The 15,772-nt window shown below is 38.5% G+C and overlaps 2 protein-coding genes across 7 annotated transcripts in view; one reads left to right on the top strand and one right to left on the bottom strand.

The window, feature by feature from the left end:
* The window catches only part of prdm16 (PR domain containing 16), a 259,292-nt gene that overhangs the window by 160,644 nt on the left and 82,876 nt on the right, over positions 1-15,772 (top strand). The window lies entirely within an intron of this gene.
* LOC124874822 lies at positions 2,451-15,722 on the bottom strand. 3 transcript variants are annotated; one of them, XR_007039897.1, is made up of 4 exons: positions 15,668-15,722; positions 3,713-3,793; positions 3,282-3,380; positions 2,451-2,654 (listed from the first exon to the last, which is right to left on the bottom strand). XR_007039897.1 is itself a non-coding variant. In XM_047376382.1 (3 exons), the coding sequence occupies exons 1-2, from the start codon at positions 9,478-9,480 to the stop codon at positions 3,740-3,742; spliced, it is 1,239 nt and encodes a 412-aa protein (XP_047232338.1). In that variant the 5' UTR covers positions 9,481-9,720; the 3' UTR covers positions 3,280-3,380; positions 3,713-3,739. The 3 variants fall into 3 exon arrangements, 1 of the variants encoding a protein (XP_047232338.1); XR_007039895.1 differs by lacking the exon at positions 15,668-15,722 and adding an exon at positions 8,296-9,720; XM_047376382.1 differs by lacking the exons at positions 2,451-2,654; positions 15,668-15,722 and adding an exon at positions 8,296-9,720 and having other exon boundaries at positions 3,280-3,380.

The following is a 15,772-nucleotide window of genomic DNA, read 5'->3' as shown; positions in this document are numbered from 1 at the left end:
ATGCTCACACACTTGTTTAACAGCTATGTATTTAAGAATTGTAGATAGGAACGGAAGATTGGATATAGGTCTGTAAATTATTAGGTCATCTTGATCAAGCAAAGGTTTCTTAAGTAAAGGTTTAATTACAGCTACCTTAAAAGCCTGTGGTACAAATCCATTTACTAAGAATACACTAATCATATCTAAAATGCAGTAGCTGTTGGTACTATACAGTATTGCATGCAAAACAAAAATACTACCTTCCAAAAGCTCAAGTCTTTTTTATATTGCTTTTTGGCTGCAGCGTGTAGAGAACGGTTAGAGAAAGGAAGTTTGGTTAAGTCAAACACATCAGAAGGACCCTGTTAATTTTATTTTTAAGTGTATTTGAAGCAATGTTTAATGCTTAACTTGATTTTTGCTGATTGAAATCCTTTAAAAAAGTTACCACATCAATTTCTACACAATTTAATATTTCCTCATAATTTTTTCACTGCAAGAGAAAGTGGCCCTGAATATATTAAGATTTGTTTCACATGAATAAGTACTGTTTCTTTAAAACAGCTTACCAGACTTAATACAGTAAACAATATTCGCTTTGGTATTTTATATACTGCTAGAGTAGAAACAGATTTTGTTTTTGTTGAAAACACTCCACATAAATATATTATAAGTCTGTGATGTTTTCCAAACTTTTGGAACACCTTATCGACAAGGTGGACGGTGGTGACAGCATCATGCTGTGGTAATGTTTTTTTTCAGCAGGGACAAGGAAGCTGGTTAGAGTTGGCTGGATGCAGCCAAATACAGGGCAATCCTTGAAAAAAATCTGTTGGAGGATCCTAAAGAGTCAAAACTGGGGAGATGGTTCACCATACGTTTTCATATCTTTATTTAGAAAAATATTTTAAATAAATTTTCCTCCTCTGCATCACATTATATCTCAATAAAATCCACGGAAACTTGTGGTTGCAACATGACAAAATGTTGTACAGAATGCTAGATGATGCAGACCTTGATATAAATCCATGTCACATACAAACCAAGTGTCCTCTTCTCAGGTCTGTGTGCTTTATGTCGTACATGGGGAGCCAGTAACATTTTCCATAAAAGCACTAAATCACTTCCTTGTTCACTTAATCAGTCTCCTGCCTCTGTACCATCCTACAAATAAACCAATAAAAAGTGCTGATTCAAGGCAAAAACCCCATTAGAAGTGAATGCATCTTTGTGAGGGTGTGCATAAGTGTGTCAGAAGGAAAGAAATCCAGAGCGAGAAAAGTGAGAGAGAAGGCTGAGGCTGTAGGAGTAAAGGGATCTGTGAATGGTGTGAAAAGTATTAAGTGCCAGTAATAATTGGAAGCGGGCCCAGAGAATCCAAATATAATCTTGCAGCGGGAACTCTTGTTATACATTGGTTCTGGAGACAGGCCCAGAACACACAAATACTCACACACACACACACCCACACACACACACACACACACACATCCTTGTTAAACTCCCACAGCAGGACCGCAAGTAGTTGACTGGGTTGTGGGGTCCACCCATTCTAGTGGTCCTAGAACTATGAAAAAAATCAGGCAGATCCCAAAAAAAATCTACATATTAAAAGTCACGTTCAATATGCAAAATTTCAAACTTTATTTTACATGTCTGTTTTTCAATCACATGTGGGGCCAGTTTCTAACATTCATACTTTGCAGGACCCACCTTCACACACGTTTGATTTTTAGTCAGTTATGGGGCTTGCTTTTAATGTTCGAACGTTAAGAGGTCCATCTTTACACACATAATTTTTTTAGCCAGTTATGGGGCTTGCTTTTAACATTTAACTCTTGTTAGGCCTTCATAAAGATTTGCTTTATCTTTAAATTAGGATCTATCAAATTCAATCCCAACCCTAATCTAACCCAAACATGCATTTGTCAAGACTTGATTGTTTAATGGGAAAAAACCTTAAAATTTTGTTAGTGTTATTAATCCTTTCATCTGGCTTAATAGACTAGATATATATTGAAATGTGCATTCTTAAGTACATCTGTCATTATTCGATTGTGGTGCATTTTTCCTAGTCACAGCCTTAATATTCTTCCATTTGTTTAGGCATACAGGTCAATTTTTTATATATTTACAATCTTCATTTTAGCCAACTATAAAATACACATGATTTACTATTAATCATGAACTGCTTGAGTCAAAATTTAAAATGGACACATTACAAATGTAGCCACTGAATAAAGGAACTTTATTTTGAGCTGCACATGTTTTATTTCAACATTTTAGCACTGAATGTGCCATTTAAACATTTCCCATATTTCTTCCTCAGAACATGTATCAATAAACTGAAATATACTTTGTTTGAACTTTGTCCATAAAAATTACAAACAAATAGTAAAGAACTGGTGAAACAGGACCAGCCATGTGTTTCTACCTCTGTTCAGGGAAGCTCTGTCACTGTCATTTTCTCCTCATGGTGGTTATTCTGTTTTTGACAAAGTACTTAACTGCTCTCCAGTCTCTTTTACTCAGTGCTTGTGGTTCTGCAGCAATGCATCTCTCACAGTCAAGCTTACCAGGAACCTGATTTGTCAATATGTACTTCCTTAAATGTTTATTTACAGCAGCACATTCCTCTGGGGTCCAGCTTCTTTTCACAACTTTTTCTTTACCTAAGGGCATAAAAAGAGCACAATTTAGTTTACAACTTCATTAGAACAAAACTGCACAGAGGATACATTCACTTTATGTACAATAATCCCACAATATCATTTAAATGAGATATTTTAATAATTCAACTATCTTTGTCAATAGTAATGAGCCTACAGTAAAAAAACAAGTAAATCAGTTTATTTCTGGGATATTAATCAGTCAGTGTCACTGCTGGTACAGGCAGTCAAACTCCACCAGGAGAGCACATCATCGATATGCAAATTTGCCAACAGGTAAATTTGATGCAAAGATTTTTTTCTGTCTTGAGGTAGATGTGTCATGTACATTACCCCTATTTAATAATAGATGGAAACGAACATCTCACAAATAATCCAATTTAACAATGACGTGAAACCCACCTGAGAAGGGGCGCATTAATTTGCATTTTACGACAAAATTCAAAAGTTTAGACCTGACATGTCTAAGTAAAAAAAGTCAAGTGGTTAATACATTTTGCTTCGGTCATTTAAATCTTAGTAAGCAGTAAATGTGAGGATAATTAGAATATTGATACTGTAGTAATAATTGGACCATTTAAAAGCAATCATGATGAAGTTATGTATTGAAGAGGATTACTCCAAACTCACCACTCTTTTTGGCAGACCTTTCGTTACTTTGGCTGCTAGAGGTGGGGGTACAAGAGGTCACTTCGTTGACTTCTGGCATCAGCCCATCTGAATTTGTGACTTTGAAGTACAGAAAAGAACAGGTTAAACTCATCTTATTAGAACAGCAAACACGCTGATCAAGGGCATAGATATCAACAGCGAACTAAAGAAAAAAAACCAAAAAACCTTCTATTTACACTTGTGTTCATAAAGAGTTATTTATTACAATCAAGTCCTGTAGAACCAATCTTGTTTGAATCAAATTTGGATGTTAGTAAATACTAGGCAGGATCAGATATAAATGTAATGGACTTGTAATATTAGTTAAAAGTGGTGGTATTAAAAAAAAATGAATAAAAATCAATGTTGAAGAAGAGTACTAACCCCAAACTGCAGTTTTACAAGCTCACCTTTCTTTTTGGTCAAGTTTTCCTGACTTAAGCCACTGGATGTGGGGATACAAGGTGTCTCTTCAGAAGCTTCTGGATCTTCTGAAATATTAATTTTAGGAACATAAAAAAACTGTTTAAACTTTCAATGATCTACAGTACTTTAACAGTTCATGTACGCACGTGGACGCCTCAGTTAATGAAAGAAAAACCCACAATGGTCACAAAAATAACTTGAATCTGACAAAGTTAATCATAAATAAAAAATTATATGAAAATGAACAAATTAAAGTCAGACAATGCTTTTCAAACATGCTTCAACAGAATTATTTAAACAAATAAAGTCATGAAACAGGCCTGGACAAAAATGATGGTACCCCTGAAAATAATGTGACCAAAGGGACGTGTTAAATCGAGGTGTGTCCATTAATTAACATCACAGGTGTCTACATTCTTGTAATCAGTCAGTGGGCCTATATATAGGGTTACAGGTAGTCACTGTGCTATTTGGTGACATGGTGTGTACCACACTCAACATGGATCAGAGGAAGCGAAGGAAAGCGTTGTCTCAGGAGATTAGGAAGAAAATTATAGACAAGCATGGTAAAGGTAAAGGTTATAAGACCATCTCCAAGCAGCTTCATGTTATGACTACAGTTGCACATATTCAGAAATTTAAGATCCATGGGACTGTAGCCAACCTCCCTGGACATGGCCACAGGAGGAAAATTTATGACAAAACAAAGAGACTGATAATACAAATGGTAACAAAAGAGCCCAGAAAAACTTCTAAAGAGATTAAAGGTGAACTTAAAGCTCAAGGAACATCAGTGTCAGATTGCACCATCCAACGTTGTTTGAGGCAAAGTGGACTTAATGGGAGACGACCAAGGAGAACACCATCTTTGAAAAATCATAAAAAAGCCAGACTGGAATTTGCCAAACTACATGTTGACAAGCCACAAAGCTTGTGGGACAATGTCCTATGGACAGATGAGACAAAAACTATACTTTCTGGCAAGGCACATCAGCTCTATGTTTGCAGATGGAAAAATTTAAGCATATGAAGAAAAGAACACTGTCCCTACTGTGAAACATGGAGGAGTCTGTTATGTTCTGGGGCTACTTTGCTGCATCTGGCACAGGGTATCTTGAATCTGTGCAGGTATAATGAAATCTCAAGACTATCAGGGGATTCTAGAGATAAATGTGCTGGCCAGTGTCAGAAAGCTTGGTCTCAGTCGCAGGTCATGGGTCTTGCAACAGGATAATAACCCAAAAAACACAGATAGAGGAAAACATTGGACTATTCTGAAGTGGCCTTCTATGAGCCCTTACCTAAATCCTATTAAGCATATTTGGAAGGTGCTGAAACATGCCGTCTGGAAAAGGTGCCCTTCAAAAATGAGACAACTGGAGCAGTTTGCTCATGAGGAGTGGGCTAAAATACCTTCTGAGAGGGACAGAAGTCTCACTGACAGTTATAGGAATCCTTTGATTGCAGTGATTGCTTCAAAAGGTTGAGCAACAAAATATTAAGTTAAGGGTTCCATCGTTTTGGTCCAGGCCTGTTTCATGAGTTTATTTTTTTAAATAATTCTGTTGAAGGATGTTTGAAAGCAGTGTCTGACTTTCATGTGCTCATTTTCATAGAATATTTATTCATTATAACCTTTGTCAGATTTAAGTTATTTCTGTGACCTTTGTTGGTTTTTCTTTCATTAACCGAGGGGTACCAACAATTTTGTCCACGTTTGTATATAGAACTCAGGTTGTAAAATGTGTTTAATTCAGAGAAAAGTGGCCCTTTTTTGTTTAACCGCTTTCTTTATTATGTGAACATTTTACCTTCTTGTGAGGATAAATTGGTGCCATTCTCAGTTCCGTCAGGCATATCAACTATGTACATGAAAGAAGAATTGTTTTCAAAAGTCAGAATTAACAATACACCAACAAGCAAAAAAAAAAAAAGTAAAATTAACTATTGCTTTAATCCATATCTTAGGTCATCCTAATTGACAGGAAATCAGGAGTAATATAGGTTTCCAGGGATATCAGTGCTCTTCATAATGTATATGGCAAAGAGACTTGTGTGAATGAGCCACTTGCCACAAAGCTGAATAAGACATTATGATATAATTGAAAAATGTTAGCTGGCAGTAGTGCTAAGAAATTGTATTTTCCTATAAATGTTTTCAGTAACATTTTATTTTATAAAACAAACTAACCCGTAGCTGTCAATTTGTAGGCTACATATTTTTGGACTACTAACTCTTTATTGTTCATTAATTATTTAGTTAATGACTTATTGTGACTGACCAAATTCAACAGTAAGAGGCCATAAATTAAGAGTTTTACCAAACCAGGCCACTTTTTTGATAATCCAAAGTAAAAGGTAATTTCATTTAATGTTGATTTTAATATGCTCTTCTTAATATGAGGTTTACAAAGAAGTAATTAGACAGGTTTTCAACCTTAACTGGTAAAAAAAGTAATTCCTTTTATAATACAACTAAATACCAGCGCTAGTGCCAAAACAACAGTTTACCAACTATGCATGAGAATATGAACTGGACCACTGTCTAAAATCATCTTTTCATAAAAACATTAAATTAGCATTTCCTTTCAAGCTTCCAGAGTCTGGAGGAAGAGTGGAATCCCTATTAGTGACATCTGCTGATTCTGGTCCAATGTGTTTTCTGAAGTCCAGTCAGCAATCTAGTATGATATTTAGACCACTTCACACATCCCCTTGTTGACAAGCTTTATTTAGATACTGATGTCACTTTCCCACAGGACTTGGCACCAGCTCTCACTGCCAAAAGTTGGTCCATTGACCACAGTGTTGCTGTGCTTGATTGGCCAGAAAACTGGCCCCACCTAAGCCTAAAAATCTAAGTTGTTTTGTCAAGAGAAAGATGAGGGACACCAGAAGTAACCATGCAGATGACCTGAAAGTGGCTCTAAAAGACACCTGGGCTCCCATTATACATTACAAAATATTGTTTATAATTGTTGTAATTTAATATAAAAATTTTCTGAAACACTGAATTTTAGCTTTTTTATTATGTTAGCCATAACTATGAAATTACAAAAACACAGGGTTGAAATATTTCACTGTGTAATGAATACCCAATATCAGTTTCAATTTTTGTAATGAATCGCCAAAAATATTGAACTTTTTGAATGCATCATATCAATACATTTCATTATATCTGAAAGTTTTGAATGTACCTGTAGATACAAAAATTAATATTTGTACTTTTTTTATGACAGAGCTTAAATAAAATTATGGCATGAAATTTCCCTACATCAGTCCTATCTTGGATGTTTTCAATTTAATGAAATTTTAATTAAAACAACATTAACATGCAGTCATCTAGTGTATTTAAAACTACAGAGATTATTGCGGTATAGAAAAAATAAACAAATTCATACCTTTCTCTTGTGAAGAACCATCCATGTCAAGAGTTTCTAATATGGTAATGAGATAAATTTGAAGAGATTTGTTTAATAGAACTAATAAAACACTCAAGAACCAATTCCACAAAAGATAGGAAACCATAAAAAGTACCTAAATAGCACCTTTTAATTTTTTTTTTTTTTTTGCCTCAAATCAAATCAGAATAAGCCAACATTTTTATGTAAAGCCTAAATGATACCATTTTCAACTAATATGATGTTTATTCATCCTTAACAATAAAACATGCCCTCCTCCATAAATATCTCATTTCATTAATCTATTCTTAAATACCAAGGTTAGCAACTTCAATTTCCCTTGCATTAAAGTGTTAAATGTTAATACCGTTGACATCAAGGTGGATTTCATCCAGACTCTTCCCTTTATACTCTCCTAGCCGTCCTTGTTCCATTGCAAGGAGAACTTTGCTTATTTTTGCTAACTGTATGGTACCCTCTGGAAGGCGATAGTGCTTCCTGTGAACAGCAACATTATGCCCAAGGAAATCTGCCAACTGGTCAAGTTCTGTAGTCTTCAGGTTCAAAACTGTTGACAATGTTGCAATGTGTTTCCTGAGCTTTGTTGAGGTGAGTGCTGTAGGGTTTTTGAGGCCACTGCACTCACTCACAAACTGCCTTATACAGTCTGAACCTCTGAGGTAATGGACAGAATTCGGCAACGCAAACAGGTATTGATTTTCTTCCAGGACTCCACATTCTTCCCGCCTTCCAGTAAGAGCATCAAGGGATTCCTTCATCATTGGACCCAGCAGAACAGGAACTTTTCTTCCTCTTTTTCCCACAATGGTTATCCGGACAAAATAGTTGCAGAGCTTTTGTTCAAGTGCTGTGAGGGCCAGGTTAACATCCTCGTGTGTTTCTGATGTGTCCTTTGATAAGTAAACTGACAAATGCATCCTGGAAACCTCCCCAGCTCGTCGACGGTTGAAAAGGATTACTTGTGCCAGAGTCACTTTGGCAAGATCCTTCCAGCTGGACTGTGAGGCCTCTTCTTTCAAGGCATGTAAACATTCCTGCTGTCTTTCTAACAAATGGTTGTGAAGAATCTGGACATCGTGTGTGAAAGGTAACAGTAGAGGTGCATTCCACTTTTTCTGTTCAAGCTGGGTTAAAGCTTGGCTTGCAATATCATATTTCCAACTTTCTTGATACAGTTGTGCAAACTCCTCTGCGTTTTGCACAGCTTCCTTATCCTTCATCTTCAGTCCTTCCGTCTTAATGAACATGGCTAAAGAATGCATGTCGTGACCAACTTTTCGAGCGAGAGATGGTCGTTGATAGTTGCCACTTTCTTCACTGAATCCAGCTAGACGTCTTGCAGCAGCGACAACTGTAACATATTTTTCAGGCTTTATGAGATCTTTAATACTCTTCACAGAAGCAATATTTCTTGCCTCAAGTAGCAGTCTGCCAAGCTCTCTTAGCTTTTGACGGATGTATTGGTGCTGGCTGACTACCCTCTCATTCTTGTGGAACAATCTGTATCCAAAATCTAGTATGCATTGATCCTTCTTACATGCAACTGTAATCTCATCTTGATGCATCTCACTTAGAAACCTCCAGTATGAATCACTGAACTCTGGTGGAACTGGTTCAGCAAATGCACACAATGCTTGAACTCTTGTTTTCCCCTTTTTCAAAGACTTATCTTGAGGCTTGAATTTGCAGGACTGGAAATGTCGCCACATTGCCTTTTTTTTGAACAGTCCATAGCAGTACAAACAATGTTTGAATATTTCCCCTTCTGTTTTCTTCTTTGGTTGTTTCCACGCAATGAGCTTGCCTTGGTTACTTTCCATAACTTCAGTGTTGTGCTCAAAGTTTCCCTTATTTCGCAAATAATCCAACTGGAGTCGTCTTTGTTTTGAGTTTTTTGGCAAACTGTAGGCTTTTGCAACCTCTATTTTATCCATGTGTCTGCGCAATAGATGTCTTGACATTTTTTGAACAAATACTCCACAATACACACAGTGGTGTTTCTTATTATAGGTCCTGGATCCATCTTCCTTCTTCAAAACAGGAGCAACATAAACAGATTCTTCCTCCAGGGGGGCCCTTTCATCTTTATATGTAGTGGCTCTGGAATCATGACTTTCAAAGTTTCTAGTCTGACTGGACTCACTCTTACTCTGCCTGCAAAACTTGCTTCTATTTTGACTAAATGACATAGTTTTATCCTTCGGACCTTTTTCCAGACTTAATTCCACACTGGCTTCACTGTCTGTGCTTTCTCCAGTGGTTTCTGGAATATATTCATCTTCACTGTCTTCACTTGCCTCATCTAACCCTGCAAAGCTCCTCTGAATCATTTAGAGAAAGAGGAGAAGGAAGAAGTTAGTATTTCTTCCTCTATTAGAATTAATTAAAAAGAAAATCAGGCCTTGATTTAAAATCCACCTTGAAAACACAGATGTTAACTCTACAGATACATCTCAAAAAACAAGAAAATTGCATTGAAGTGAAATACACTGCTCAAAAAAATAAAGGGAACACTCAACTAACATCCTATATCTGAATGAATGAAATATTCTCATTTAATACTTTGTTCTGTAGAAAGTTGAATGTGCTGACAACAAAATCACACAAAAATCTTCAGTGGAAATCAAATTTATTAATCAATGGAGGCCTGGATTTGGAGTCACACACAAAATTAAAGTGGAAAAACACACTACAGGCTGATCCAACTTTGATGTAATGTCCTTAAAACAAGTCAAAATGAGGCTCAGTATTGTGTGTGACCTCCACGTGCCTGTATGACCTCCCTACAACGCCTGGGCATGCTCCTGATGAGACGGTGGATGGTCTCCTGAGGGATCTCCTCCCTGACCTGGACTAAAGCATCCGCCAACTCCTGTACAGTCTGTGGTACAACGTTGGTGGATGGAGCGAGACATGATGTCCCAGATGTGCTCAATCGAATTCAGGTCTGGGGAACTGGCGGGCCAGTCCATAGCTTCAATGTCTTAATCTTGCAGGAACTGCTGACACACTCCAGCCACATGAGGTCTAGCATTGTCCTGCATTAGGAGGAACCCAGGGCCAACCGCACCAGCATATGGTCTCGCAAGGGGTCTGAGGATCTCATCTCGGTACCTAAAGGCAATCAGGCTACCTCTGGCGAGCCCATGGAAGGCCATGCCACCCTCCAAAGAAATCCCACCCCACACCATTACTGATGCACTGCCAAACCGGTCATGCTGAAGGATGTTGCAGGCAGCAGATTGCTCTCCACGGTGTCTCCAGACATGTGACGTCTGTCACATGTGCTCAGTGGGAACCTGCTTTCATCTGTGAAGACCACAGGGCACCAGTGGCAAATTTGCCAATCCTGGTGTTCTCTGACAAATGCCAAGTGTCCTGCACGGTGTTGGGCTGTGAGCACAACCCCAATTTGTGGACGTCGGGCCCTCATACCATCCTCATGGAGTCGGTTTCTAACCGTTTGTGCAGACACATGCACATTGGTGGCCTGCTGGAGGTCATTTTGCAGGGCTCTGGCAGTGCTCCTCCTGTTCCTCCTTGCACAAAGGCGTAGGTAGCGGTCCTGCTGCTGGGTTGTTGCCCTCCTACGGCCTCCTCCACGTCTCCTGGTGTACTGACCTGACTCCTGGTAGCGCCTCCAGGCTCTGGACACTACGCTGACAGACACAGCAAACCTTGCCACAGCTGGCATTGATGAGCCATCCTGGATGAGCTGCACTACCTGAGCCACTTGTGTGGGTTGTAGAGTCCGTCTCATGCTACCACGAGTGTGAAAGCACCACCAACATTCAAAAGTGACCAAAACATCAGCCTGAAAGCGTAGATACTGAGAAGTGGCCTGTGGTCCCCACCTGCAGAACCACTCCTTTATTGAGTGTGTCTTGCTAATCGCCAAAGATTTCCCCCTGTTGTCTATTTCATTTGCACAAGAGCACAACAACATCAGTGTTGCTTCCTAGGTGGACAGTATGATTTTACATATGTTTGATTCATTTGGAGTTATATTGTGTTGTTTAAGTGTTCCCTTTATTTGTTTGAGCAGTGTATTTTTTGCCAGTCATCTCAGAAAATGGAACTCATATCTCATATAGAATTATCACAGAGTGATATATTCCACGTCCTTGTTTCCCATAATTTTGATGATTATGGCTTACTAGTAAACCCCAAATTCAGAATACTGTGAGGAAGTTAATTATTGGAAACTCATTGTTTCACACCTTAATCAGCTAATTAATTCCAAACGTCTACAAAGGTGTTCTGATCCTTCAAACCGTCTTTCACTCTGGGTCAGTAGAGATACAATCACGGGGAAGACTGCTAACTTCACAGATGGCCAGAAGACAGTCATCTACACCCTTTACAAGGAGGGGAAGCCACAAAAGTTCATTGCTAAAAGCAATTTGCGCACAGAGTTCTGGATCAAAGCACAGTAACAGAAAATTGAGTGTGAAAAAAGAAGTTTGGTAAAAGATGCAAAAACAACAGCGAGAACAGCAGCCTTGAGGGGGTTGTCAAGGTTGACAATGAGTGGGCTGAGGCTGGAGCATCAAGAGCCAGCACACAAATGAATACTAGACATGGGCTATAAACGTCGCATTCCTGGTGTCAAGCCACTCCAGAACCAGAGACAACATCCAAATCATCTCACCTAGGCACAGGAACTCGACTGTTGCTCAATGGTCCAGAGTCCTGTTTTCAGCTGAAAGTAAATTCTGCATTTCATTTGGAAATCAAGGTTGCAGACACTGGAGGAAGAATGAAGAGGCACATAATCCAAGTTGTTTTAAGTCCAATGTGAAGTTTCCATAGTCAGTGATGGTTTGGGGTGCCATGTTATCTGCTGGTTCTGGTCCACTGGGTCTGAAGTTCATAGCCAATGCAGCCATCTAGCAGGGAGTTCTAGAGTTTGTTCTCTGACAAAGTTCTCTCTGCTGACAAGCTGTATGGAGATGCTGGGTTTGTTTTCCAGGAGGACTTGGCACCTGCCCACACTGCCAAAAGTACCAGAACCTAGTCCAATGACTATGGTATTCCTGTTCTTGATTGGCCAGCAAACTCCCCTGACCTTTAACCCCATAGAAAATCTATGGGATGTTGTCAAGCGCAAGATGAGAGACATCAGACCTAAAAAGGCAGATGACCTAAAGGCAACTATCAAAGCAATCTGGGCTTCCATTACAGCTATGCAAAACCACAGGCTGATGGACTCTATGTCACGGTGCATTGATGCAATCATTCATGCAAGAGGAGCCCAACCAGATTCTTAGTGCATGGAAATGGACATACTGTTGAGAAACTTGACAGTAGAGCTTAAAACATCCTTTTTGGTTGGTCTAATGTGATATTCTAATATTCTGAGAAACAAAATTCTGAGCTCTCTTTACCTGAAAGCCATAATTGTCTAAATTACAAGAAATAAAAGCTTGAAATATTCTACTCAATGTGCAATAAATCTATAAAACAATTGTTTCACTTTTTGAAATGACTGGCAAGAAATGTTGCACTTTTGAGCAATATTCTAATTTTTATAAATGCACCTGTATGAGAGTGCTTGGTCAAGTTTAATATACTCTTGTTTTGAGTAAATTTAGATCCAAACAGATAAAGTAAAATGCAATGTTAAGGAAAATATCAAATTTTAAGAAAATAAAAGACATATATGCAAAGATTTGGGCAATTTAAAAAAAAAAGTTGTCAACTGAACAAGATGAACAAGCAACAAGAACAAGAAAATTAGTAAAACATGCTATAGCAATGAACGCCTTTCATTTTAAGCAATCATATCAAAAGTCTACTCTGGTATTACTCTTTAAATGACATTAATTCATGAGGCTTACAGAGAAGTAAGTTCCTCTTATAGGCCTTTGTGAATCCATTGCGAATGAGGTTGAAGGGCCTTCCATACAGTCATTACTTGAATTGTAGATAGCATCAGAAAAACTTGGAACTTTATTCATCTGTTAAAAGATGATATCAAGCTATAATTATTCAATTCCTGTGATTGTACGTGCAGACACACAGTTATTAAAAAAAATAAATTAGTTTCTTGTGACTTTTTAGATTTTAAAAATAATTGTATGTCTTTACCATTATTGTTGTTCTTTTTATTTGCTTTTGTAGAGGTGCAGAGACGTCTTTTTGGGAATCATCATCACTGTCTGAGTAGTCCACTAGAGACACTCCTTTGATGATTGATAGCTATATGGGGATGATGAAAAGAAATGTGTGGTTACAGTATATGTAAGCTAATGATGTAGTGCATGACTGTAAAACACTGGAATTTATTTGCTGTAAATAACTGAAGTTTCTATTGACTGCCTTAACTGATAAATGACCGGTGCTGCAAATATGATCGAAAATATGTCAAAACCTTGGATCAATGGTCCCCACAAGGACACATACAATGCAAAGAAATTGTTACCGAGAGAACAAGTAAAAGGCTCCAAAGATTACTTCTTACAACAAAAACAAATGGGTTGAACGCTGTTTAAGGTATCCTACTTTACAATCAGCAAAAGGGTACACACCAATCATGGATTCCTTCCTTACACATCAGCTTAACAAATTAAATAAAACCAAATTCTGACTAAATAACAGCTTCTCAACTAAAAGCAATCTACGGGGACAAGCATGTAAACTAAGTGAACAAAAATAGGTCTCCAAAGTTTATTTCTCACAAGTCTAAATGAATGTTAATATAATGTGCTTCCATAATGTCAGGTACTACAACTATGATCTAGAAATATAACAAAAGCTTAGATCCACACGGGAGGGCCCCACAAGGAGGCACATTTCAGAAATCCATTACTGTTATGCGTGTGTAAGTGACTGGCCTGGTTGGACCCCACATGGAAGCACGCTTCAACAATCTATCTGAAGGTGTGTATGCCACTGGCTTGTTTGGGCTCCATGAGGAAACCATTAAAAACATGTGATCAGATGACTGGCTGAATGCTGTTTATGGTACCTTCTGACTAAAAAATAGTTTCCCAACACAAGCTAAACTAACAAGCATGTAAACTAAGGGAATGAGAGCAGGTCTCCAAAATTTATTTCTCACAACAAAGTCTAACTGAATGTTACCTGTAGGCTGGCATCCTGTGTGATGCTGTCATCAGGGAAAGAGTCCCACGAGTTTCTGGCTGGCTCAGCTACAGCAGTAGATGACTGCGAGCCTGTCACCTGGAATTAAAACCACAAATAACTTACTAACATCATACAGATAACATAAATGACAGACTCAAGACCTGTAAAGATAGTCCCCAAAACCAAAAGTGCACTTCTAACTACAAGTGTTCCAGTCAGTTCTGGATTTCTAATCAGGTCCTATAAAAGCATCTTTATGGATGTAGTGGAGCATCCTTCAGCCTGACAGTTTAGCTGTTGAAGATGTGCAGAATTATAGCTGTAATATAATGTGCTTCCATAATGTCAGGTACTACAACTATGATCTAGAAATATAACAAAAGCTTAGATCCACACGGGAGGGCCCCACAAGGAGGCACATTTCAGAAATCCGTTACTGTTATGCGTGTGTAAGTGACTGGCCTGGTTGGACCCCACATGGAAGCACGTTTCAACAATCCATCTGAAGGTGTGTATGCCACTGGCTTGTTTGGGCTCCATGAGGAAACCATTAAAAACATGTGATCAGATGACTGGCTGAATGCTGTTTATGGTACCTTCTGACTAAAAAATAGTTTCCCAACACAAGCTAAACTAACAAGCATGTAAACTAAGGGAATGAGAGCAGGTCTCCAAAGTTTATTTCTCACAACAAAGTCTAACTGAATGTTACCTGTAGGCTGGCATCCTGTGTGATGCTGTCATCAGGGAAAGAGTCCCACGAGGTTCTGGCTGGCTCAGCTACAGCAGTAGATGACTGCGAGCCTGTCACCTGGAATTAAAACCACAAATAACTTACTAACATCATACAGATAACATAAATGACAGACTCAAGACCTGTAAAGATAGTCCCCAAAACCAAAAGAGCACTTCTAACTACAAGTGTTCCAGTCAGTTCTGGATTTCTAATCAGGTCCTATAAAAGCATCTTTATGGATGTAGTGGAGCATCCTTCAGCCTGACAGTTTAGCTGTTGAAGATGTGCAGAATTATAGCTGTAATATAATGTGCTTCCATAATGTCAGGTACTACAACTATGATCTAGAAATATAACAAAAGCTTAGATCCACACGGGAGGGCCCCACAAGGAGGCACATTTCAGAAATCCACTACTGTTATGCGTGTGTAAGTGACTGGCCTGGTTGGACCCCACATGGAAGCACGTTTCAACAATCCATCTGAAGGTGTGTATGCCACTGGCTTGTTTGGGCTCCATGAGGAGAACCATTAAAAACATGTGATCAGATGACTGGCTGAATGCTGTTTATGGTACCTTCAGACTAAAAAATAGCTTCCCAACACAAGCTAAACTAACAAGCATGTAAACTAAGGGAATGAGAGCAGGACTCCAAAATTTATGTCTCACAACAAAGTCTAACTGAATGTTACCTGTAGGCTGGCATCCTGTGTGATGCTGTCATCAGGGAAAGAGTCCCACGAGGTTCTGGCTGGCTCAGCTACAGCAGTAGATGACTGCGAGCCTGTCACCTGGAA

This window comes from Girardinichthys multiradiatus, chromosome 1 (genome assembly GCF_021462225.1).
Source record: "Girardinichthys multiradiatus isolate DD_20200921_A chromosome 1, DD_fGirMul_XY1, whole genome shotgun sequence".
Classification (NCBI taxonomy): Eukaryota; Metazoa; Chordata; class Actinopteri; order Cyprinodontiformes; family Goodeidae; genus Girardinichthys; species Girardinichthys multiradiatus.
This window is presented reverse-complemented; position numbering and strand designations above follow the sequence as displayed.

Bases quoted from the DNA above. Each gene is read 5' to 3' on its own strand.
- LOC124874822 (XM_047376382.1), bottom strand. From the start codon at position 9,480: ATGATTCAGAGGAGCTTTGCAGGGTTAGATGAGGCAAGTGAAGACAGT. The intron at 3,794-8,295 runs GCAAGCCAAGCT...TTAATATTTCAG, and splicing joins AAAGTTGGAAATATGATATT to AAGATCCAGAAGCTTCTGAA.